Source organism: Panulirus ornatus, chromosome 19 (assembly GCF_036320965.1).
Source record: "Panulirus ornatus isolate Po-2019 chromosome 19, ASM3632096v1, whole genome shotgun sequence".
Classification (NCBI taxonomy): domain Eukaryota; kingdom Metazoa; phylum Arthropoda; class Malacostraca; order Decapoda; family Palinuridae; genus Panulirus; species Panulirus ornatus.
In genome coordinates this window covers 50091020-50118052 of record NC_092242.1, presented here as the reverse complement: position 1 = coordinate 50118052, position 27033 = coordinate 50091020, and the positions used below count along the sequence as shown (strand labels likewise).

Here is a 27033-nt window from a genome sequence, read left to right as displayed (position 1 = left end):
CACAATTCACACTGTCTGCCCTTATTCATTCCCGTCGCCACCCCGCCACACATGAAATGAAAATCCCCTCCCCCGGCATATGCGCGAGGTAGCCCCAGGAACAGAGAAAAAAGTCTCATTCGGGTACATCCATTTCCTAGCTGTTGTGTGTAAAGCATCAAACCACAGCCCCTTATCCACACCTAGGTCTGGCAGGCCTTTCCATGGTTCCCCCGGCTGCTTCATATACCCTGATTCAGTCCATCAACAGCACGTCGCCTTCCATATACCATGCCGTTCCAATTCACTCTGTCCCGTGCATGCGTTTCACACTCCTGCATGTTTAGGCCCCGTGTGCTCAAAATCTCATTCCCCCCATACGTCCATTTCCAATTTGGCCTACTACTTCTCTCTGTCCCTTCCACTTTTGACGCAAACATCCTCGTAGTCAAACTTTCCACACTCATCCTCTCCATATGCCCGAATCACTTCAGCACACCCTCTTCAGTTCTCTCAACAATACTCTTTCTTAATACCGCACTTCCTGCACACTCTCATTACTTACTCCATCGACCAACCTCACACCTCATATTGTCTTCAGATACTGCATCTCCAACACTTTCACCCTCTATCGTTCATTCTCATTTATTGCCTGTGCATCGCCTTCATAAAACACCGTCGGGACTACTTTCCCGTCAAACACCCATTTTTCACCTCCCAATTAATGACCTCTCTATCCACACGTTCTTCACTGCTCCTAGAACCTTCGGCCCCCCTCACCCATCCCTTAATTCAATTCAGCTTCCATTGTTTCATTCGCTGCCATGTCCGTTCCCTGGTATCTAAAACACTTTGCTTCCTCCAAGTTCTCTCCATTCAAATTCACACCCCCAACTAACCAGCATCTTTCCACTGCTAAACTTAGTAACATTGCGTTTATTCGCATTTACCATCAAGTTCCTCCTTTCACACTTCTTCCCAGACTCAGACACCAACGTCTGCAGTTTTCTCTGTCGACTCTGCTACCTGTGTCGTGTCATCAGTGACACCAAGTGACTCACTTCCTCACGCCCCTTCCCACTCCCAGAAGATAGCATACCTGTTCCTTTCTCCAAGATCCTTGTATCCACCTCCCTCACCACCTCATCCATAAACAAATTAAACAAATCAAACATCAAGGGTGACATCACACACACCTGTCACAGACATCGCCTGGAACCACTCACTTCTCTCTCTACCTACTCACACACACGCCTTACTCTCTCGATGAAAGATCCTCATTGCTTGTCGTAGTATACATTCGTGCACCATATATTCGTAACTCCTTCCACGCTGTTTCTAATAGCAGAAGACTCCTAAAGAAATAGCTTGGGTGGAATTAGATTCTCATGAATATAGAGTGTCGTGGAGATACAAGTTTTTAGAGTGCATACAGGAAAATTTCCTTTAGCATATCACTGATCACATTAGAGTAAGATATAACATCGTTAATAGATCTCATCTTTTGTATAAAGCAGCATGGAAATCAAAAATATCAGGTGATACATCAGTTCGAAGATGTAATCATGTAATTTTAGAGGTTGATTATGTGGAAGATGGGGACAGAAAAAGGATCAGCGAGGATATGAGACAAAGTGAAAACATAACTATGAAAACTACCAAAAGCTGAGCTGTTTTTTTAACGTAACCAGGGAAAGGGAGTTTCACAGCCTTGATATCGGCAACTGTTGTGGAAGGCTGTATGAAATATATAATGAAGAAAATAGAGCATTGATAGTTTTTAGCAGCAAATAGAGAAAAGATTAGAAAAGAAACACTTGAGTCAGAGAAAAAACATCAAAAAGCACACGAACTTTGAAATGCTCTGTGGAGAAGATCTAGGCGGAGCAAAAGCCACCTAGCATTTGAAAGGTGTAAGATGGCGAAGAACGATGATAGGGAGATAAGGAGGAGCAGTAATACTTTGAGGGGGAAAAAAGAATGATTGTACACAAAGCAAAAGTACATCCAAAGCTTTCCCAGAAATTCATCGAGGAAGTTGGACCTTAAGACAGGAATAAAGGATGATTTCCTTTGATGGATACGAAAGTTGCCGCACTGGAGGGGAACAGACGACGCAAGTCTGAGACGGCCGTCTCGAAGCAGATCGAGGTCACCTGTCGTCTTGGATCCACTGCTCCTCTCGATCTATATTGGTGACTCGCACGCAGTACTGGACTCGTATCCGGATATACTTGAGGAGGACTCTGAGGTCAGGAGGGAAGTGAATAATGATGATCATTGCATTAACGTACGGAGGAACCTAGACGATCTTCAGAGTTGTTCTGGTACATGGTTGACGAAGCTGAAACCGAGTAAATGCAAAGTAACGAGGATGGGACACAGTGTGAGACGGACTCGATACTAATATTACCCAGCAGGAGATAAGCTGCAGGCACCTGTATGTGAGAGGGACCTGAGAGTTGACAATGGACTGTAAAGGAGAAAACTTGTCTTCTGGCAAGCATTTCAATTGCTTTTAACTACATTGAAACGTTCAGCATGCTGCTTACGCCATATATTAGGACAAAACTACAATATGCTTCTCGAGTTTAGTCAGTGCAATACTGGGAAATTAGAGGTCATAAGCATACCCGCTAAAGAAAAGAGTAGAGTAAGAGGTGACTTGATCACAGCCTTCAAGTTTACAAATCAGTTGGATAATTTGTCAATGAATAGCTCTAATATTTCTCGAACAGATGAAGTGATACATCCAACAGAGGCCATAACATGAGTTTAAGCAAGGAGTAGTAGATGAATGGAATTTTTTAAGTTATAAGACTGTGAATACTGAGAGTACATAAACGTTTAAAAATTATATGATAGAAAGGAAAGTTCAAAGGATGTGCCACTTGAGTGAAGAACCATCCTCGCCATGATGTACAAATTGGTATTTATAGATTACGAAACTACCTCCTGCCTCCACGGCCCTGTATGGAGCATTCCGCCCACAGGCAGCCTATATATATATATATATATATATATATATATATATATATATATATATATTTTTTTTTTCTTTTTTTTGCTTTGTCGCTGTCTCCCGCGTTTGCGAGGTAGCGCAAGGAAACAGACGAAAGAAATGGCCCAACCCACCCCCATACACATGTATATACATACGTCCACAAACGCAAATATACATACCTACACAGCTTTCCATGGTTTACCCCAGCCGCTTCACATGCCTTGATTCAATCCACTGACAGCACGTCAACCCCGGTATACCACATCGCTCCAATTCACTCTATTCCTTGCCCTCCTTTCACCCTCCTGCATGTTCAGGCCCCGATCACACAAAATCTTTTTCACTCCATCTTTCCACCTCCAATTTGGTCTCCCTCTTCTCCTCGTTCCCTCCACCTCCGACACATATATCCTCTTGGTCAATCTTTCCTCACTCATTCTCTCCATGTGCCCAAACCATTTCAAAACACCCTCTTCTGCTCTCTCAACCTCGCTCTTTTTATTTCCACACATCTCTCTTACCCTTACGTTACTTACTCGATCAAACCACCTCACACCACACATTGTCCTCAAACATCTCATTTCCAGCACATCCATCCTCCTGCGCACAACTCTATCCATAGCCCACGCCTCGCAACCATACAACATTGTTGGAACCACTATTCCTTCAAACATACCCATTTTTGCTTTCCGAGATAATGTTCTCGACTTCCACACATTCTTCAAGGCTCCTAGAATTTTCGCCCCCTCCCCCACCCTATGATCCACTTCCGCTTCCATGGTTCCATCCGCTGCCAGATCCACTCCCAGATATCTAAAACACTTCACTTCCTACAGTTTTTCTCCATTCAAACTCACCTCCCAATTGACTTGACCCTCAACCCTACTGTACCTAATAACCTTGCTCTTATTCACATTTACTCTTAACTTTCTTCTTCCACACACTTTACCAAACTTAGTCACCAGCTTCTGCAGTTTCTCACATGAATCAGCCACCAGCGCTGTATCATCAGCGAACAACAACTGACTCACTTCCCAAGCTCTCTCATCCCCAACAGACTTCATACTTGCCCCTCTTTCCAAAACTCTTGCATTCACCTCCCTAACAACCCCATACATAAACAAATTAAACAACCATGGAGACATCACACACCCCTGCCGCAAACCTACATTCACTGAGAACCAATCACTTTCCTCTCTTCCTACACGTACACATGCCTTACATCCTCGATAAAAACTTTTCACTGCTTCTAACAACTTGCCTCCCACACCATATTTTCTTAATACCTTCCACAGAGCATCTCTATCAACTCTATCATATGCCTTCTCCAGATCCATAAATGCTACATACAAATCCATTTGCTTTTCTAAGTATTTCTCACATACATTCTTCAAAGCAAACACCTGATCCACACATCCTCTACCACTTCTGAAACCACACTGCTCTTCCCCAATCTGATGCTCTGTACATGCCTTCACCCTCTCAATCAATACCCTCCCATATAATTTACCAGGAATACTCAACAAACTTATACCTCTGTAATTTGAGCACTCACTCTTATCCCCTTTGCCTTTGTACAATGGCACTATGCACGCATTCCGCCAATCCTCAGGCACCTCACCATGAGTCATACATACATTAAATAACCTTACCAACCAGTCAACAATACAGTCACCCCCTTTTTTAATAAATTCCACTGCAATACCATATATATATATATATATATATATATATATATATATATATATATATATATATATATATATATATATATATATATATATATATGTGTGTGTGTGTGTGTGTGTGTGTGTGGGTGTGTCAGAGGTGGAGGGAACGAGGAGAGGTGGGAGACCCAATTGGAGGGGGAAAGATGGAGTGAAAAAGATTTTGAGTGATCGGGGCCTGAACATGCAGGAGGATGAAAGGCGTGCAAGGAATAGAGTGAATTGGAACGACGTGGTATACCGGGGTCGACGTGCTGTCATTGAATTGAACCAGGGCATGTGAAGCGTCTGGGGTAAACCATGGAAAGTTCTGTGGGGCCTGGATGTGGAAAGGGAGCTGTGGTTTCGGTGCATTATTACATGACAGCTAGAGACTGAGTGTGAACGAATGAGGCCTTTGTTGTCTTTTCCTAGCACTACCTCGCACACATGAGGGGGGAGGGGGTTGTTATTCCATGTGTGGCGGGGTGGCATTGGGAATAAATAAAGGCAGACAGTGTGAATTATGTACATGTGTATATATATGTGTGTATATATATGTGTACATTGAGATGTATAGGTATGTATATCTACGCGTGTGGACGTGTATGTATATACATATGTATGTGGGTGGGTTGGGCCGTTCTTTCGTCTGTTTCCTTGCGCTACCTCGCTAACGCGGGAGACACCGACAAAGCAAAATAATATTTTTTTTTTTTTTTTTATACTTTGTCGCTGTCTCCCGCGTTTGCGAGGTAGCGCAAGGAAACAGACGAAAGAAATGGCCCAACCCCCCCCCCCCCCACACACACACACACATGTACATACACACGTCCACACACGCAAATATACATACCTACACAGCTTTCCATGGTTTACCCCGGACGCTTCACATGCCTTGATTCAATCCACTGACAGCACGTCAACCCCTGTATACCACATCGCTCCAATTCACTCTATTTCTTGTCCTCCTTTCACCCTCCTGCATGTTCAGGCCCCGATCACACAAAATCCTTTTCACTCCATCTTTCCACCTCCAATTTGGTCTCCCTCTTCTCCTCGTTCCCTCCACCTCCGACACATATATCCTCTTGGTCAATCTTTCCTCACTCATTCTCTCCATGTGCCCAAACCATTTCAAAACACCCTCTTCTGCTCTCTCAACCACGCTCTTTTTATTTCCACACATCTCTCTTACCCTTACGTTACTTACTCGAACAAACCACATCACACCACACATTGTCCTCAAACATCTCATTTCCAGCACATCCATCCTCCTGCGCACAACTCTATCCATAGCCCACGCCTCGCAACCATACAACATTGTTGGAACCACTATTCCTTCAAACATACCCATTTTTGCTTTCCGGGATAATGTTCTCGACTTCCACAAATTTTTCAAGGCTCCCAAAATTTTCGCCCCCTCCCCCACCCTATGATCCACTTCCGCTTCCATGGTTCCATCCGCTGACAGATCCACTCCCAGATATCTAAAACACTTCACTTCCTCCAGTTTTTCTCCATTCAAACTCACCTCCCAATTGACTTGACCCTCAACCCTACTGTACCTAATAACCTTGCTCTTATTCACATTTACTCTTAACTTTCTTCTTCCACACACTTTACCAAACTCCGTCACCAGCTTCTGCAGTTTCTCACATGAATCCGCCACCAGCGCTGTATCATCAGCGAACAACAACTGACTCACTTCCCAAGCTCTCTCATCCCCAACAGACTTCATACTTGCCCCTCTTTCCAAAACTCTTGCATTTACCTCCCTAACAACCCCATCTATAAACAAATTAAACAACCATGGAGACATCACACACCCCTGCCGCAAACCTACATTCACTGAGAACCAATCACTTTCCTCTCTTCCTACACGTACACATGCCTTACATCCTCGATAAAAACTTTTCACTGCTTCTAACAACTTGCCTCCCACACCATATATTCTTAATACCTTCCACAGAGCATCTCTATCAACTCTATCATATGCCTTCTCCAGATCCATAAATGCTACATACAAATCCATTTGCTTTTCTAAGTATTTCTCACATACATTCTTCAAAGCAAACACCTGATCCACACATCCTCTACCACTTCTGAAACCACACTGCTCTTCCCCAATCTGATGCTCTGTACATGCCTTCACCCTCTCAATCAATACCCTCCCATATAATTTACCAGGAATACTCAACAAACTTATACCTCTGTAATTTGAGCACTCACTCTTATCCCCTTTGCCTTTGTACAATGGCACTATGCACGCATTCCGCCAATCCTCAGGCACCTCACCATGAGTCATACATACATTAAATAACCTTACCAACCAGTCAACAATACAGTCACCCCCTTTTTTAATAAATTCCACTGCAATACCATCCAAACCTGCTGCCTTGCCGGCTTTCATCTTCCGCAAAGCTTTTACTACCTCTTCTCTGTTTACCAAATCATTTTCCCTAACCCTCTCACTTTGCACACAACCTCGACCCAAACACCCTATATCTGCCACTCTGTCATCAGACACATTCAACAAACCTTCAAAATACTCATTCCATCTCCTTCTCACATCACCACTACTTGTTATCACCTCCCCATTTACGCCCTTCACTGAAGTTCCCATTTGCTCCCTTGTCTTACGCACCCTATTTACCTCCTTCCAGAACATCTTTTTATTCTCCCTAAAATTTATATATACATATATATATATATTTATATATACATATATATATATATATATATATATATATATATATATATATATATATATATATATATATATATATATATATATTGCGCAAAAGATGCTTGTGGCATGAGAAGCGTGGGAGGTGGGCAGATTAGAAAGGGTTGTGAGTGGTGGGATGAAGAAGTAAGAAAATTAGTAAAAGGGAAGAGAGAGGCATTTGGACGAATTTTGCAGGGAAATAGTGCAAATGGCTGGGAGATGTATAAAATAAAGAGGCAGGAGGTCAAGAGAAAGGTGCAAGGGGTTAAAAAGAGGGCAAATGAGAGTTGGGGTGAGAGAGTATCATTAAATTTTAGGGAGAATAAAAAGATGTTTTGGAAGGAGGTAGATAAAGTGCGTAAGACAAGAGAACAAATGTGAGCATCGGTAAAGGGGTCAAATGGGGAGGTGATAACAAGTAGTGGTGATGTGAAAAGGAGATGAAGTGAGTATTTTGAAGGTTTGTTGAATGTGGTAGATGATAGAGTGGCAGATGTAGAGTGTTTTGGTCGAGGTGGTGTGCGAAGTGAGAGGGTTAGGGAGAATGATTTGGTAAACAGAGAAGAGGTAGTAAAAGCTTTGCGGAAGATGAGAGCCGGTAAGGCAGCGAGTTTGGATGGTATTGCAGTGGAATTCATTAAAAAAGGGGATGACTGTGTTGTTGACTGGTTGGTAAGTATATTTAATATATTTATAACTCATGGTGAGCAGCCTGAGGATTGGTGGAATGCATGCATAGTGCCATTGTACAAAGGCAAAGGGGATAAAGGTGAGTGCTCAAATTACAGAGATGTAAGATTGTTGAGTATTCCTGGTAAATTATATGGAAGGGTATTGATTGAGAGGGTGAAAGCATGTACAGAGCATCAAATTGTGGAAGAGGAGTGTGATTTCAGAAGAATGTATGTGAGAAATACTTAGAAAAGCAAATGAATTTGTATGTAGCATTTATGGATCTGGAGAAGTCATATGATAGAGTTGATAGAGATGTTTTGTGGAAAGTACTAAGAGTATATGGTATGAGAGACAAGTAGTTTGAAGCAGTGAAAAGATTTTATCGAGGATGTAAGGCATGTGTACGATTAGAAAGAGAGGAAAGTGATTGGTTCTCAGTGAATGTCGGTTTGCGGCAGGGGTGTGTGTTGTCGCCATGGTTGTTTAATTTGTTTATAGATGGGGTTGTTAGGGAGGTGAATGCAAGAGTTTTGGAAAGAGGGGCAAGTATGCAGTCTGTTGTGGATGAGAGGGCTTGGAAAGTGAGTCAGTTGTTGTTCGCTGATGATACAGCTCTGGTGGCTGATTCGGATGAGGAACTGCAGAAGCTGGTGACTGAGTTTGGTAAATGTGTGAAAGAAGAAAGCTGAGAGTAAATGTGAATAAGATAAAGGTTATTAGGTACAGTAGGGTTGAAGTACAAGTCAATTGGGAGGTAAGTTTGAATGGAGAAAACTGGAGGAAGTCAAGTGTATTAGATATCTGGGAGTGGATTTGGCAGAGGATGGAACCATGGAAGCGGAAGTGAGTCACAGAGTGGGGGAGGGGGCGAAAGTTCTGGGAGCGTTGAAAAATGTGTGGAAGGCGAGAACATTATCTCGGAAAGCAAAATGGGTATGTTTGAAGGAATAGTGGTTCCAGCAATGTTATATGGTTGCGAGGCGTGGGCTATGGATAGAGTTGTGCGGAGGAGGGTGGATGTGTTGGAAATGAAATGTTTGAGGACAATATGTGGTGTGAGTTGTTTTGATCGAGTAAGTAATGAAAGGGTAAGAGAGATGTGTGGTAATACAAAGAGTATAGTTTAGAAAGCAGAAGAGGGTGTATTGAAATGGTTTGGTCACATGGAGAGAATGAGTGAGGAAAGATTTTCAAAGAGGATATATGTGTCAGAGGTAGAGGGAATGAGGTGAACTGGGAGACCAAATTGGAGGTGGAAAGATGGAGTGAAAAATATTTTGAGAGATCGGGGCCTGAACATGCAGGAGGGTGAAAGGCGTGCAAGGAATAGAGTGAATTGGAACGATGTGGTATAACGGGTCGACGTGCTGTCAATGGATTAAACTTGGGCATGTGAAGCGTCTGGGGTAAACCATGGAAAGTTTCGAGGGGCCTTGATGTGGAGAGGGAGCTGTGGCTTCAGTGCATTATACATGACAGCTAGGAACTGAGTGTGTCTTTTCCTAGCGCTACCTCGCGCGCATGCGGGGGGAAGGGGTTGTCATTCCATGTGTGACGGGGTGGCGACGGGAATGAATAAGGCAGGAAGTATGAATTATGTACATGTGTATATATGTATATGTCTGTGTATGTATATGTTGAAAGTTATAGGTATGTATATGTGCGTGTGTAGACGTGTATTTATATACATATGTGTGGGTGGGTTGGGCCATTCTAACGTCTGTTTCCTTGCGCTATCTCGCTAACGCTGGAGACAGCGACAAAGTATGATAGATAATATAAATATATATATATATATATATATATATATATATATATATATATATATATATATATATATATATATATATATCATACAAAGCTCCAACAGCCAGGATCGAACCTGGGACCCCTTGTGTAAGAGGCAGGCATGTGACCGCTAGGCTAAGGGACTGTATAATAGGAAACAACTATTCGAAATACTAAGTACTCGAATACCCTTCGTCTCACAGTGGTGAGCAACGGGGTCTATCGGTTGTTTCCGAACAGAACACATAGCCAGCTGATAGCGTTTTACCGAACCTGACTGTACAACGCGGAGTTATATGAATACGAATAAAGTGTATATGAACGCGCACCTTCATAGAACATACAAAGCTCCAACAGCCAGGATCGAACCTGGGACCCCTTGTGCAAGAGGCAGGCATGCTAACCGCAAGGCTAAGGGACTGTATAATAGGAAACAACTATTCGAAATACTAAGTACTCGAATACCCTTCGTCTCACAATGGTGAGCAACGGGGTCTATCGGTTGTTTCCGAACAGAACACATAGCCAGCTGATACCGTCTATCGATAGACCCCGTTGCTCACCATTGTGAGACGAAGGGTATTCGAGTACTTAGTATTTCGAATAGTTGTTTCCTATTATACAGGTCCCTTAGCCTAGCGGTTAGCATGCCTGCCTCTTGCACAAGGGGTCCCAGGTTCGATCCTGGCTGTTGGAGCTTTGTATGTTCTATGAAGGTGCGCGTTCATATACACTTTATTCGTATTCATATAACTCCGCCTTGTACAGTCAGGTTCGGTAAAACGCTATCAGCTGGCTATGTGTTCTGTCCGGAAACAACCGATAGACCCCGTTGCTCACCACTGTGAGACGAAGGGTATTCGAGTACTTAGTATTTCGAATAGTCGTTTCCTATTATACAGTCCCTTAGCCTAACGGTTAGCATGCCTGCCTCTTGCACAAGGGGTCCCAGGTTCGATCCTGGCTGTTGGAGCTTTGTATGTTCTATGAAGGTGCGCGTTCATATACACTTTATTCGTATATATATATATATATATATATATATATATATATATATATATATATATATACATATATATATCAGATTGGGGAAGAGCAGTGTGGTTTCAGAAGTGGTAGAGGATGTGTGGATCAGGTGTTTGCTTTGAAGAATGTATGTGAGAAATACTTATAAAGCAAATGGATTTGTATGTAGCATTTATGGATCTGGAGAAGGCATATGATAGAGTTGATAGAGATGCTCTGTGGAAGGTATTAAGAATATATGGTGTGGGAGGCAAGTTGTTAGAAGCAGTGAAAAGTTTTTATCGAGGATGTAAGGCATGTGTACGTGTAGGAAGAGAGGAAAGTGATTGGTTCTCAGTGAATGTAGGTTTGCGGCAGGGGTGTGTGATGTCTCCATGGTTGTTTAATTTGTTTATGGATGGTGTTGTTAGGGAGGTGAATGCAAGAGTTTTGGAAAGAGGGGCAAGTATAAAGTCTGTTGGGGATGAGAGAGCTTGGGAAGTGAGTCAGTTGTTGTTCGCTGATGAGACAGCGCTGGTGGCTGATTTATGTGAGAAACTGCAGAAGCTGATGACTGAGTTTGGTAAAGTGTGTGAGAGAAGAAAGCTGAGAGTAAATGTGAATAAGAGCAAGGTTATTAGGTACAGTAGGGTTGAGGGTCAAGTCAAGTGGGAGGTAAGTTTGAATGGAGAAAAACTGGAGGAAGTAAAGTGTTTTAGATATCTGGGAGTGGACCTGGCAGCGGATGGAACCATGGAAGCGGAAGTGAATCATAGGGTGGGGGAGGGGGCGAAAATTCTGGGAGCCTTGAGGAATGTTTGGAAGTCGAGAACACTATCTCGGAAAGCAAAAATAGGTATGTTTGAAGGAATAGTGGTTCCAACAATGTTGTATGGTTGCGAGGCGTGGGCTATGGATAGAGTTGTGCGGAGGAGGGTGGATGTGCTGGAAATGAGATGTTTGAGGACAATATGTGGTGTGAGGTGGTTTGATCGAGTAAGTAATGTAAGGGTAAGAGAGATGTGTGGAAATAAAAAGAGTGTGGTTGAGAGAGCAGAAGAGGGTGTTTTGAAATGGTTTGGTCACATGGAGAGAATGAGTGAGGAAAGATTGACCTAGAGGATATATGTGTCAGAGGTGGAGGGAACGAGGAGAAGTGGGAGACCAAATTGGAGGTGGAAAGATGGAGTGAAAAAGATTTTGAGTGATCGGGGCCTGATAATGCAGGAGGGTGAAAGGCATGCAAGGAATAGAGTGAATTGGAACGATGTGGTCTACCGGGGTCGACGTGCTGTCAATGGATTGAAGCAGGGCATGTGAAGCGTCTGGGGTAAACCACGGAAAAATGTGTGGGGCCTGGATGTGGAGAGGGAGCTGTGGTTTCGGTGCATTATTACATGACAGCTTGAGACTGAGTGTGAACAAATGTGGCCTTTGTTGTCTTTTCCTAGCGCTACCTCGCACACATGAGGTGGGAGGTGGTTGTCATTCCATGTGTGGCGAGGTGGCGATGGGAATAAATAAAGGCAGACAGTATGAATTATGTACATGTGTATATATGTATATGTCTGTGTGTGTATATATATGTATACATTGAGATGTATAGGTATGTATATTTGCGTGTGTGGACGTGTATGTGTATACGTGTGTGTGTATGTGGGTGGGTTGGGCCATTCTTTCGTCTGTTTCCTTGCGCTACCTCGCTAACGCGGGAGACGGCGACAAAGCAAAATAGAATATATGAATAATTATATATATATATATATATATATATATATATATATATATATATATATATATATATATATATATATATATATATATATATATACACTTCCCTAGCCTGTTGTCAGCAGGAAGGTCATCAGGTTAATAACTGCGTCGCCGTCGCCCTAAACATAACACATTACATGACCTGCGTCTCAGCTCGTCCCTTCGACCTTTCCTGTCTTGTCTTGGGTGACGTTGCCAACGCCAGGACTTAGGTAAGTCTTGTGTCAGGTGGAGATCGGACCTCTAACCCTGAGTCTTAGGTGACACGCTGGTAAACTGGCGGAGGAGACACGATTTGATTGATGGTAATGTTAACAGCAGAGCTTTAACTCAGATTGTCATTCATAAACGATTTATTTGAATAGTGGCCGACTTGGTATGGGCACAATCATGCCAACTCGACTGGAAATGAAATCATTTTAAGAAAATGGTAATTGAAAGGGAATGTGAGAAAGTATGTTCCTGTTGCTAAAAGATTCGCCAAGCCATAGCCAAGCATGGGACGCTGTCATATAGACCCTGTCGACGCTTAACAAAAGAATGTTGAACATAAAGAGATGGAACGTAAGAACTAGACCACGCAGTACTCGGCAAGCTACTGCGTCATGTGATCACGTTGGCAACTCATTGTGGGCTGTTGGTAATTGTTTCTTCCCTTACACCACGACTCTGGAACTCTCTACACCTCTCATGTCATGTCTTTCCCATTATCTGTGACCTGCCATATTAAAAAAGACAGGTTTATCACTTCCTCCAAAATTCGTAAGTCTTTTCCTCGTCTCTTCTTTCTTCTTGTCATCAACCTCTGTATTTCGTAGAGGCACAGTCTTCATATGGACTTTTGTCCTTGACTGGAGCCTTCAACATAAAAGAAATAGATTAATGGGAATGTATACGCGATTAAATGCTTTAAACCTGAGCTTTACAATTACTAAGGCTTGTAAAATTAAGGGTAGAGTATCACTACCTATATACGAGGGACATTTCTGAAGTACTTTGGGAAAATGATTAGAAGTTTTGTAGGTTGTGAGGTGAGGTGTGAGTGGTGGGTGCGAACGAGAGAACCACGGACGTCCGTGTTCCTGCTGACGATACTCCTTGGTCCGTGGCATGAATTTTATATTGAAAATGAAAGACGTGAGACTAAAGAATGAAAAGATGATTAGAGTCTAGGACTGTATGGCATTTAGGTGTGACTAACATAGTTTGATCTTCGAGGTGACACTGATGTAGGGTAAGACTGGAGGATGGAATCATCAAATATCTGGGTTGATATCAATTACTGAAGGAGCTGACAGTTGCCATACGGTAGGGGGAAAGAATATAGGAGTAAATATGTCTGAATAAATGAGTCTAGTCAGGAAGGTTACGCAGGTGGGTAGAGATAAACTGGGATTTTTTTTAAAGGAAAGAACAAATGTGGGAAATTTACATACGTAGATGATTAAAACGTGAAATATAAGCTATTAAAGAAGGTTAAATTTTTAATGATCTTTTTACTGGTAGTGTCGTAGGTGATGCCGTTGAGGTGTGCCATACAGGGGATGAAGACGGTGGTGTTTGGCCAGGAGAAGGGCCAGCAGGTGACCCCGTCCCACACCACGGGGCACAGGGAGGCTGGGTCCACACCCACCCGGATTAGCTGACGGCTCTCGTTCAGCCGCCGCTCGAAGCACGCCAAGTGCCCCTGGCTCAGGTCCTTCAGCAGGAGGGATTCTGGAAAGCAGGAAGGAGATGAGTTAATTTTTTCGTCCGTATTTGCCATTTTCTTTAAAAGAATAAAAAAAAAAAGTAAAACTAAATAAGAAATGTGGTAGAGTTGAAATCAAATGGTAAAATGTTTAATTCACTTGCCAGAACACAAGATGAAGAGGACCCTCAGGGTCAAAATCTCTTTTATTAATGAAAATCAAAGATCAACCAGCTGAACTAAACAGATGGTTAACGTACTCTGCAGCAGCCGCCTCTGACAGTTTCATTGGCCTGTCAGTAAGGGACTTGTCCCCGGCTATGGCCACCCCAGGAAACTCTAACCTTGTTACAAGCTGGTGGCTGGCAGGGCTGTCACAGTTTAATTAGTTTCTGTCGCCATCACCGGCTAATTAACAGAGTGAGTCGTGTTCATCGTGTGAGGGGTGGTGCGAAAACGATTACAGAGATCATCAAGGACCCCTAGTGGCCAGAGTATCATAACATTAGATACAGCTGGTTCTTTCTAAAAGCTTATAGTCTTCCCATAAGGCAGACTCATCTACCTGATTCGAAATTTGGAGACAACCTCAAAAGTTCGTTTCTCATCATCAACAGTAAGGTGTTGTGCCATCTCTGGCAAGATGTATTTTGGATTAAAACTAAATTTTCTCACAAAGTCTAGGATAGAGCGCCCGAGCATTTGCTTGTATCTCCGTCCCGTACACTTTACTGATCGTATGATTAACGCTGCAGAAGCTAAACCGCCACTCGTGTCTATAATGTAGCAGTGAATCATCCTGTTATCAAGTAATCTTGCTACTTTCTCCATACAGGTGTCTTACCTGACACTTTACTTGATGATACGAAATGGATCTGCAGTCGTTACACTTATTTTTGACACATCCCAGTATTTCTTCAACATTCCATTTAGCTAATGCAAGTCGTACATATGTGTTTAACCCAAACCGAAGTTCGTACCCGTTAATCTACAGAATAGAGAATGGAGGAACAGCTGAGTGTGCTGTGTGCCCTTTGCCCGCGCCGGGGATCGAACCTAAGCCGGTGGAGTAAAAGTCAACAGCGATAACCACAACACTTCAATACTCGGTGTCATTTGCGCCGCTTGTGGCTGGTGGCTCATCATATGGCTGGCACATCTGTCCAAGCATGAAACATCTCTTTAAGAAATATGATTCACCCAGATTTGTCATGCTAATTATACGTTAGAGCGATATCTGTTAACAATTCTAGTTGCTACCTCACTGGTCAGACAGCGCCACTTCAGAGGGCTCTTGTGTGTTTGTTTGTCGTCTGCTTTCCTGACTTACTGTGTTGATACCTTTGGCAGAGATGATGATGGCACATATAACCTGCAGTCTGTGTACATGGATGAACGTCTGTCTTTAGAAAAAAAAAAAGTGGAATGACACATATAATAGATTGAAGTTCCGCCGATTTTTGAAAAGTAAAGAGCTAATGGTGACGGTATACATATCACTACAAACGACAGTCAAAATTACACGGATCCTTCTTGATCTATGGAAATAAAAGATAGTTACTCATCAACACTCATTGACCACGTTTTCTGTTATCTCACCCGCGGCTAAGCTTACTCCACCCATTCTCTATGCGTGCTCAACTTACCGAGAAGATGGCGCTGGTGGTAACATTTGACAACTCTTCAAAAACAATGTTAGAATGGACTAGTTGTACCTCTTCAATACGTCCTCGCTGATCCAAGTTTGCTTCATTGCGTCAGTTTACCTAGAACACTGGCACCTAGTGGATGTAGCCAGTGTGTCTGTGTCTGTACGAGTGTTCTTTTTTTTTAATCCGTTTTTAAGCAGTGTTAAGTTGTGTAAACAGTCTACATGCCAGTCAATAAAAGAACTGTGGATGATAACCTTAAGGCATCTGCATTATGGTGTACAGATATTTCGAAGTGAAAATGTCATGTTGTTTATGTCACGAAGATGACGAGCGTTTCTTACAAGACGCAACAACTGGAGATCAAAACATGTAGTGCCATCCATTGTGATAAAGAAGTCATGCTGGGGATGTCGGGAGACCTTGACGGGGTAAGCAATCTTTCGTTCAAATCATACATGTGTTTAATGTAAACAGTGAATCACTGAACGAGATCTCGAGACTCAAGGGCGCAGGTGGGTGGAGCTAATTCCTTATCATTTATACTATATTTTCGTTTATGATTTGATTCTGACAGTGCAACTAAATAGTTATGCTCTCTATATATTATTTAGATGCCATATTTTTGCATATGAATTATGATTTTTCATAAATGTTCATTGAAAGGAAACTCAAAAGGAGATTTTCAGGATCATTTTGGTGAAAAATGAATCGTGTTTGTAACTTATCTAGAACGTATTATTCACAAAGAAAATGTATGTCTGGCTCTGACATGGAGTTCATCAAGACTCCGTACCTTGGAGCAATGAGAGGCACCCGGCCTATAAACTCTGTCCACTTAAGGTAGACCAAAGAAAAAGGACACCTGAGACAAGCGCTAACGACGCTAATGATTGGCAGGCACTCCCGGGTTATGGGGAGGGTGGGAGTGTGTGGAGGCAGGAAGCAATTTGGTTACCATTGGTCGACCGCTCACTGTTAGGACAACTGTCTCCATCACAGAGCTCGACTGTCTCCCTTCACCCTTGTCCTCTCGCTGTATTTGAATTCCTTATGGTCTCTGTCACTTACAGTAGTATGTTTGACATGCACTGTAATAAATGGCGCATATAGGGTTCAGCAACAAGTGATTCCGGTACAAATCATTACAGTTTATTGACAAACCCTTATTTCCAAGGCTAGTGGACGTGTTTCTTTGCGTGTTTGTGTTCTTGTGTGTGTGTGTGTGTGTGTGTGTGTGTGTATGAGAGAGAGAGAGAGAGAGAGAGAGAGAGAGAGAGAGAGAGAGAGAGAGAGAGAGATTATCATTCGTACAAATCCGTCATATCAGCGTCATCACTGGTGTTATCAATGTTGATTTCAAATGATTCTAATGTATGTTCCCTGGCCACATCTCTCTTCTTGTAATCATCTTTTACTTTCCTGGTGTGTTCAATACACTTTTTCCAATTTGCTTCAGTTAATTTTCTTATTGTCTCTGCTGTCATTTTTCCTACTGTTTTCATAGATTGATCTCGACATTATTTGTTCTGACGTCTATCGTCATTGGTTCCCATATGAGCTTAGTTGGGTTAAACTGGCAGTAATAGTGGGATAATCTTGGTATATCACGGCCACGCTTGGGCTATTTCCTCTATGATTTAAGCCTGTCTTCCTTTATGACACATTGCCATCTGCAGCAGTTCTAGCTTCATCAGAGACAGATGATGTGTGATGTTGATAGAGGATGACCATCCTATCACTTCAGCTTTCTTACTGCTGCGCTGCGTCTTGGTACTCTGTTTTGAATTTTACTGTGATGTGGTTTTCATCCACTGTTAGTGAAGACATTTCTTCTACATTAGATAAGAGTTATTCTTCGAGCCATGTCTCAAAATCTTCCATGGTCCATGAAGTCATGATAGTCACCTTTGTTACCATTTTTTTTTTTTTTTATTAATCTGGGACGAGTGACGCCCTTGGGAGGAAGCCCTTCACAGCCCCAGCCTGTGCAATAATGAAACAAGGGCCTTTTGGGTCCAACCTTACCATGAGACATGGTCCAGCATCGTATAGAATCGCTAAACATTCACTGTAGTTTATATAGGTTTCATTCAGAAAACTCCTCTGGTCTTTTCGATTAACCTGAGGTAGTTGTTCCTCAGCCACCATTATGTCATCCCTCTCCATTAAAAGTGGCTTCCCACTTGACTCTTTCTTATATCTAATCTTAAGTTCCCGAACAACTTTCCACAGTGTCGTCCTCCCACCTCCAAACTTCACTGGATTTTCCCCTCACTTTCTCGAGGAGCTCATTTAAAGTCGGGAGCTTCCCTCTCTTGTAGGATGATATCATTTCTTTCCTGATACACTCCTTGTCAAATTCGTCTAGCTTACTGGGTACATTTACTTCCCCAGACGTTGTGTGCGATCGATAATAAGGAGTGAGATTAACATTCGGACACCTGTCGCTTGACTCCGCACTGTGCTTAACGACACTTGAGCGTCGGCAGTTTTTTAGGCGACCTGGTCGTTCGAATCGGTTGCCTATTGTCTCCTGATAACACTGTGATTCTAACTCCGTATTTCTTCCCACCGACTATACCTGTCAGCGCATGTTAACGTAGGCAGCAGTACTCTGAAAATCAAACAAAAACCATACATTCGTCTGCCGTTCACCTGCCATTAAAACATGTATATCAATAAATCGCGACAAGATTGTGGAAAATATTATATTTCTTTATTTTCAGTTTATTGTCAGATAACTGGAACAGCCACACAGTTCAGAAGCAAACCTTATACGGATGCGACGGCCCGCAGGTCTGTTTTCCCCGCCTATATACAGTTATATCCAGTGATCCGACGCCGAACGAAACCTTCGAGTGATCCCGAGTGAAGCACCTGTGACCAACCGTTTTCGAGACCCGAGCGTTGCACGTCTCATAACACGATTCTGCTTCATTTTTGGTCTCGAACACATTTCTTTAAGCTAATTTCACTTCATTGCCTTCAGAAATCATTCCAGTTTGAAACTAGCTGTTCATATAGCACTCGATGTTTGTATATACAGAATCATTAAGTGAAGAGATGTAGATTACCGAGTTCCTCACTGTTGTATTAGCCAATGAGCGGCTCTCTTCACACCGCTCCTAGGCTCCAGATTTCACAATTAAGTGCGAAGGGTATAAGACTTGAGCGTTAAGATACAAGGCTGCAGGACTGTTCAGACTAGCGGTTGTATAGTGTCGTGGACAACGATGTCAGATTAAACCTTTCTACAACCGCCAGAGGAGAGCAAAGGTGTAAACCAAGCAGTGTCCTCGACGTTTATAGAAAAGATGTGATTAAAAGCATATCCAAGCAAAACTTCATATGCCAAAACCTCGTGAATAATTATATATATATATATATATATATATATATATATATATATATATATATATATATATATATATATATATATCTTACTTACTATTCGCCATTTCCCGCGTTTGCGAGGTAGCGTTAAGAACAGAGGACTGGGCCTTAGAGGGAATATCCTCACCTGGCCCCTCACCTGATGGATGTCCAGTTATTGACAATGACTCACTGGCCTTGGTAGAGGCCGTTGGTACGTGTTGTAACAATAGCACTACCAGCCGTAGGGACTCGTCTATTTGTATCATCTCTGAGAGATTATGTTCAGTGATGATGTTATCAGAGTGAGATAACGGGCGTCATTATTGGCTCAGCGTCAACTTGAGCTGTGATCTGAGCCGTGGCTTGGGAGGAGAGGTGGGAACAGTGATGTCCAAGAGGTTAGTTTCCCTTGGGGCAGGTTAGTGTGAGTGTTGTCCCGCACAGTAAAGGTCATGAACGCCATACATTTTGAGCATTTGTAGCGACACCATGTGGACGGGGGTCTCCCATCTGATAAGGTGTGGACGGTTTCTGTACATAGATTGGGATGTGTTTGCCTGAATATCCAGATCCCAATAACACGACGGATTTCAGTCATTCTCTTTGATACTAGGAAGACCAATCTCTTTCCTCATATTAGGAATCTTTGTTGTTTTAGGACAGACGAGGTAGACCCTCACAGCGTCAGGCAGTATCTTTCAAACCTTTCAGGAGTTAGAGCAAACAAGGCGCAGTGTAATCAAACAGAAATATGGATATACGCAATTATTATCATTTCAACCATGTGACAATTGCTCCATGTTGTGGAGTGTGGCACCTGCGGCTGTGAATGCTCTAAACCTCTCTGTACACTGATGGTGGTCAAGTCTAGTTGCAACAGCTCCAAATGTTGATACTTCCAATGCAAGATGCAGGTACATGTACTTCTGATGTCGTTATAGTCCCATTATTCAGCCGAACTGTATATATATATATATATATATATATATATATATATATATATATATATATATATATATATATATTCTTATGAGTCCACAGGGAAAATGAAACACGGTAAGTTCCCAAATGCACTTTCGTGTAATAATCACATCATCAGGGGAGACACAAGAGAGAAATATAACAGTCAGTTGATATACAACGAAGAGACGAACCTAGGACGCCATTTGACAAACATCGCAGTTTACCGAATGGCGTCTTAGCTTCGTCTCTTTGTTGTATATCAACTGACTGTTATAATTTTCTCTTGTGTCTACCCTGATGATGTGATTATTACACGAAAGTGCACTTGGGAACTTATCTTGTTTCATTTTCCCCGTGGACTCATAGGAATATACTTGATCACGCACAAAACTGTGGGGGAGGAATGAGATGTATTTAGGGAAAAGTGATGGCTTGCGCAAAAGATGCTTGTGGCATGAGAAGCGTGGGAAGTGGGCAGATTAGAAAGGGTAGTGAGTGGTGGGATGAAGAAGTAAGATTATTAGTGAAAGAGAAGAAGAGGATTTGGACGATTTTTGCAGGGAAATAGTGCAAATGACTGGGAGATGTATAAAAGAAAGAGGAAGGAGGTCAAGAAAAAGGTGCAAGAGATGAAAGAGAGGGCAAATGAGAGTTGGGGTGAGAGTGTATCAAATTTTAAGGGAGAATAAAAACACGTTTTGGAAGAAGGTAAATGAAGTACGTAAGACAAGAGAACAAATGGGAACATCGGTGAAGGGGCTAATGGATAGGTAATAACAAGTAGTGTTGAATGTGTTAGATGATAGAGTGGCAGATATAGGGTGCTTTGGTCGAGGTGGTGTGCGAAGTGAGAGGGTCGGGGAGAATGATTTGGTAAACAGAGAAGAGGTAGTGAAAGCTTTGCGGAAGATGAAAGCCGGTAAGGCGGTGGGCTTGGATGGTATTGCAGTGGAATTTATCAAAAAAGGGGGTGACTGTGTTATTAAATGGTTGGTAAGGATATTTAATGTATGGATGGCTCATGGTGAAGTGCCTGAGGATTGGCGGAATGCATGCATAGTGCCATTGTACAAAGGCAAAGGGGATAAAGGTGTGTTCAAATTACAGAGGTATGAGTTTGTTGAGTATTCTTTGGAAATTATATGGGAGGGTATTGATTGAGAGGGTGAAGGCACGTACAGGGCATCAGATTGGGGAAGAGCAGTGTGGTTTCAGAAGTGGTAGAGAATGTGTGGATCAGGTGTTTGCTTTGAAGGTGTGTGAGAAATACTTAGAGAAACAAATGGATGTGTATAAAGCATTTGTGGATCTGGAGAAGGCATATGATAGAATTGATAGAGATGCTCTGTGGGAGGCAAGTTGCTAGAAGCAGTGAAAAGTTTTTATCGAGGATATAAGCATGTGTACGAGTAGGAAGAGAGGAAAGTGATTGGTTCTCAGTGAATGTCGGTTTGCAGCAGGGGTGCGTGATGTCTTCATGGTTGTTTAATTTGTTTATGGATGGGGTTGTTAGGAAGGTGAATGCAAGAGTTTTGGAGAGATTGGCAAGTATGAAGTCTGTTGTGGATGAGAGAGCTTGGGAAGTGAGTCAGTTGTTGTTCGCTGATGATACAGCGCTGGTGGCTGATTCGGGTGAGAAACTGCAGAATTGGGTGACTGAGTTTGATAGTGAATAAGAGCAAGGTTATTAGGTACTTTAGGGTTGAGGGACAAGTCAGTTGGGAGGTACGTTTGAATGGAGTAAAACTGGAGGAAGTAAAGTGTTTTAGATATCTGGGAGTGGATTTGGTAGCGGATGGAACCATGAAAGCGGAACTGAGTCACAGGGTGGGGGAGGGGGCGAAAGTTCTGAGAGCGTTGAAAAATGTGTGGGGGGCGAGAACATTATCTCGGAAAGCAAAAATGGGTATGTTTGAAGGAAAAGTGGTTCCAACAATGTTATATGGTTGCGAGGCGTGGGCTGTAGATAGGGTTGTTCGGAGGAGGGTGAATGTTTTGGAAATGAGATGTTTGATGACATGTGGTGCGAGGTGGTTTGATCGAGTAAGTAATGAAAGGGTAAAAGAGATGTGTGGTAATAAAAAGAGTGTGGTTGAGAGAGTAGAAGAGGGTGTATCGAAATGGTTTGGTCACATGGAGAGAATGAGTGAGGAGAGATTGACAAAGAGGATATATGTGTCAGAGGTGGAGAGAACGAGAAGTGGGAGACCAAATTCGAGTTGGAAGGATGGAGTGAAAAGGATTTTGAGCAATAGGGGCCTGAACATGCAGGAGGGTGAAAGGTGTGCAAGGAATAAAGTGAATTGAAACGATGTGGTATACCGGGGTCGACGTGCTGTCAGTGGATTGAACCAGGGCATGTGAAGCGTCTGGGGTAAACCATGGAAAGCTGTGTAGGTATGTATATTTGCGTGTATGGACGTATGTATATACATGTGTATGGGGGTGGGTTGGGCCATTTCTTTCGTCTGTTTCCTTGCGCTACCTCGCAAACGCGGGAGACAGCGACAAAGCAAAATCTAAATATATATATATATATATATATATATATATATATATATATATATATATATATATATATATATATATATATGACTAGTATCTATTATCGTTACCAGTGTACCCTCTCATTACCAGTGTACCTTCTCACTACTAGTGTACCCTCTCATTACCAGTGTACCCTCTCATTACCAGTGTACCCTTTCATTACCAGTGCACCTTCTCATTACCAGTGTACCCTCTCATTACCAGTGTACTTTCTCATTACCAATGTACCTTCTCATTATCATGTACCTTCTCATTACCATGTACCTTCTCATTACCAGTGTACCCTCTCATTACCAGTGTATCATCTCATTACCAGTGTACCCTCTCATTACCAGTGTACCCTCTCATTACCAGTGTATCTTCTCATTACCAGTGTATCTTCTCATTACCAGTGTACCTTCTCATTACCAGTGTACCCTCTCATTACCAGTGTATCTTCTCATTACCAGTGTACCTTCTCATTACCAGTGTACCTTCTCATTACCAGTGTACCTTCTCATTACCAGTGTACCCTCTCATTACCAGTGTACCCTCTCATTACCAGTGTACCCTCTCATTACCAGTGTACCCTCTCATTACCAGTGTACCCTCTCATTACCAGTGTACCTTCTCATTACCAGTGTACCCTCTCATTACCAGTGTACCTTCTCATTACCAGTGTACCTTCTCATTACCAGTGTACCCTCTCATTACCAGTGTACCTTCTCATTACCAGTGTACCTTCTCATTACCAGTGTACCCTCTCATTACCAGTGTACCCTCTCATTACCAGTGTACTCTCAGTGTCTCAGTGTACCTCTTACCAGTGTACCCTCCATTACCAGTGTACTTTCTCATTACCAATGTACCTTCTCATTATCATGTACCTTCTCATTACCATGTACCTTCTCATTACCATTGTACCCTCTCATTACCAGTGTACCCTCTCATTACCAGTGTACCCTCTCATTACCAGTGTACCCTCTCATTACCAGTGTACCCTCTCATTACCAGTGTACCTTCTCATTACCAGTGTACCCTCTCATTACCAGTGTATCTTCTCATTACCAGTGTACCCTCTCATTACCAGTGTATCTTCTCATTACCAGTGTATCTTCTCATTACCAGTGTATCCTCTCATTACCAGTGTATCTTCTCATTACCAGTGTACCCTCTCATTACCAGTGTATCTTCTCATTACCAGTGTATCTTCTCATTACCAGTGTATCCTCTCATTACCAGTGTACCTTCTCATTACCAGTGTACCCTCTCATTACCAGTGTATCTTCTCATTACCAGTGTATCCTCTCATTACCAGTGTATCTTCTCATTACCAGTGTACCCTCTCATTACCAGTGTATCTTCTCATTACCAGTGTACCCTCTCATTACTAGTGTATCTTCTCATTACCAGTGTACCCTCTCATTACCAGTGTATCTTCTCATTACCAGTGTATCCTCTCATTGCCAGTGTTCCCTCTCATAATTGTTAAACTATGATGTAAGAGTGACGTTGAAACACTGCTGTTTGACTTGTTCGCTGGAAGATGATATTACACATCACTGAAAATTTGGCTACTCGTAACTCTTTGAGCTCGAAACGTAATGAGAGATTCTTCCGTGTAGTTCACAACTTCATCAAAGCTGGTATGCGGGTCACTGCTCATCACAGTCTGTTGTTCTGCAGCGCCATTTTGGCCCTCCCTGGCAATACGTACATCTCTTCATACCGTGAAATGAGAATTCCTTTGTTAGATTTCTTATGCGGCTTTGCTGAGTGAAGGAAATTGTGTAGTATTCTTCGCGGTAGTTCCCCGTGCGTGGTGCTGTGTGTGGTGTGTTTCTGTACGTGGCGCTTTGTGTGTGTCTGTACGTAGTGCTTTGTGTTATGTGGTTCTGTACGCGGTGTTTTGTGTTGTGTGTGTTTTTGTACGTGGTGTTTTGTGTGGTATGTTTCTGTACGTGGTGCTTTGTGTAATGTGGTTCTGTACATGGTGCTATGTGTTGTGTGGGTCTGTATGTGGTCCTTTGCGATGTGTAGTTCTGTACGTGGTGCTGTATGTGATGTGGTTCTGTACGTTTTGTTCTTGCCTTGTGGTGCTATGTACGTATTACTTTGTGTTGTGTGGTGTGGTATTGTACGTAACGCCTTGTCTTGTATGGTTCTGTAGATTGTGCCTTGTGTTGTTTGTTGCTGTACAGAGTCCCTTGTTAGGCGTGGTCCTGTAACTAGTCCCTTGCGTTGTGTGGTTTTGTACGTGTTGTCTTGTGTTGTGTGGTTCTGTACGTGATGCCTTAAATTGTGTGTTTCTGTACATGGTACCTTGTGCTGTGTGGTTCTGTATTTGGTGCCTTGTGTTGTGTGTTTATGTACGTGGTGCCTTGTATTATGTGGTCCTGTGCGAGGTGCTTTGTGTGTTTCTGTACTCAGTGCCTTGTCTTGTGTCTTGTGGTGTCTTGTGCTGTATGATTTTGGGTGGTGGCTTTTTTGTCTAGTTTTGCTGCGTGTCGTAGAAGGCGACTGAAAGGGGAGGGAGCGGGTGGCTGGAAATCCTCCCCTCTTGTTTTATTTTTTTTTTTTTTCAATTTTCCAAAAGAAGGAACAGAGAAGGGGGCCAGGTGAGGATATTCCCTCAAAGGCCCAGTCCTCTCTTCTTAACGCTACCTCACTAACGCGGGAAATGGCGAATAGGTGTTGTAAATGGAAATGGTGAAGAGCCTGTAGATTTGTGTGCTGAAAAAGGACTGGTGATTAGGAATACCTGGTTTAAAAAGAGAGATATACATAAGTATACATATGTAAGTAGGAGACATGGCCAGAGAGCGTTATTGGATTACGTGTTAATTGATAGGCGCGCGAAAGAGAGACTCTTGGATGTTAATGTGCTGAGAGGTGCAACTAAAGGGATGTCTGATCATTACCTTGTGGAGGCGAAGGTGAACATTTGTAGAGGTTTTCAGAAAAGAAGAGAGAATGTTGGGGTGAAGAGTGTGGTGAGAGTAAGTGAGCTTGGGAAGGAGACTTGTGTGAGGAAGTACCAGGAGAGACTGAGTGCAGAAAGGAAGAAGGTGAGAACAAATGACGTAAGGGGAATGGGGGAGGAATGGGATGTATTTAGGGAATCAGTGATGGCTTGCGCAAGAAGATGCTTGTGGCATGAGAAGCGTGGGAGGTGGGCAGATTAGAAAGGGTAGTGAGTGGTGGGATGAAGAAGTAAGATTATTAGTGAAAGGGAAGAGAGAGGCATTTGGACGAGTTTTGCAGGGAAATAGTGCAAATGACTGGGAGATATATAACAGAAAGAGGCAGAGGTTAAAAGAAAGGTGCAAGAGGGGAAAAAGAGGGCAAATGAGAGTTGGGATGAGAGAGTATCATTAGATTTTAGGGAGAATAAAAAGATGTTTTGTAAGGAGGTAAATAAAGTTCGTAAGACAAGAGAACAAATGGGAACATCGTTGAAGGGGGCTAATGTGTAGGTGATGACAAGTAGTGGTGATGTGAGAAGATGGAGTGAGAAATTTGAAGGTTTGTTGAATGTGTTAGATGAAAGGGTGGCAGATATAGGGTCTTTTATTCGAGGTGGTGTGCGAAGAGAGAGGGTTAGGGAGATTGATTTGGTAAACAGAGAAGAGGTAGTAAAAGCTTTGCGGAAGATGAAAACTGGCAAGGCAGCGGGTTTGGATGGTTTTGCAGTGGAATTTATTAAAAAAAGAGGGTGACTGTGTTGTTGACTGGTTGGTAAGGATTCTTAATGTATGTATGACTCATGGTGAGGTGCCGGGGGATTGGCGGAATGCATGCATAGTGCCATTGTACAGAGGCAAAGAGGATAAAGGTGAGTACTCACATTACAAAGGTATAAGTTTGCTAGGTATTCCTGGGAAATTATATGGGAGGGTATTGATTGAGAGGGTGAAGGCATGTACAGAGCATCAGATTGGAGAAGAGCATTGTGATTTCAGAAGTGGTAGAGGATGTGTGGATAAGGTGTTTGCTTTGAAGAATATATGTGAGAAATACTTAGAAAAGCAAATGGATTTGTGTGTAGCATTTATGGATCTGGAGAAGGCATATGATAGAGTTGATAAACATGTGACAATCGCATGTTTACCAAATAGCGTCCTAGCTACGTCTCTTCGTTGTATATCAACTGACTGTTGTATTTC

The 27033-nt window shown here is 42.6% G+C and overlaps 1 protein-coding gene and 1 long non-coding RNA gene across 2 annotated transcripts in view; one reads left to right on the top strand and one right to left on the bottom strand.

Annotated features, from left to right (window-relative positions):
- Nucleotides 1-14644, bottom strand: part of LOC139755493 (diuretic hormone receptor-like) — a 114807-nt gene extending 100163 nt beyond the window's left edge. Inside the window, exon 1 of the mRNA XM_071673829.1 lies at nt 14162-14644. Within this exon, the coding sequence (XP_071529930.1) occupies nt 14162-14426 (265 nt within the window). The 5' untranslated portion in view covers nt 14427-14644. The remainder of the gene's footprint in view (nt 1-14161) is intronic.
- Nucleotides 14645-16104: 1460 nt separating this feature from the next.
- The window catches only part of LOC139755492 (uncharacterized), a 266342-nt gene continuing 255413 nt past the window's right edge, over nt 16105-27033 (top strand). The window contains exon 1 of the long non-coding RNA XR_011714110.1: nt 16105-16431. This is a non-coding gene — a long non-coding RNA (uncharacterized lncRNA). The remainder of the gene's footprint in view (nt 16432-27033) is intronic.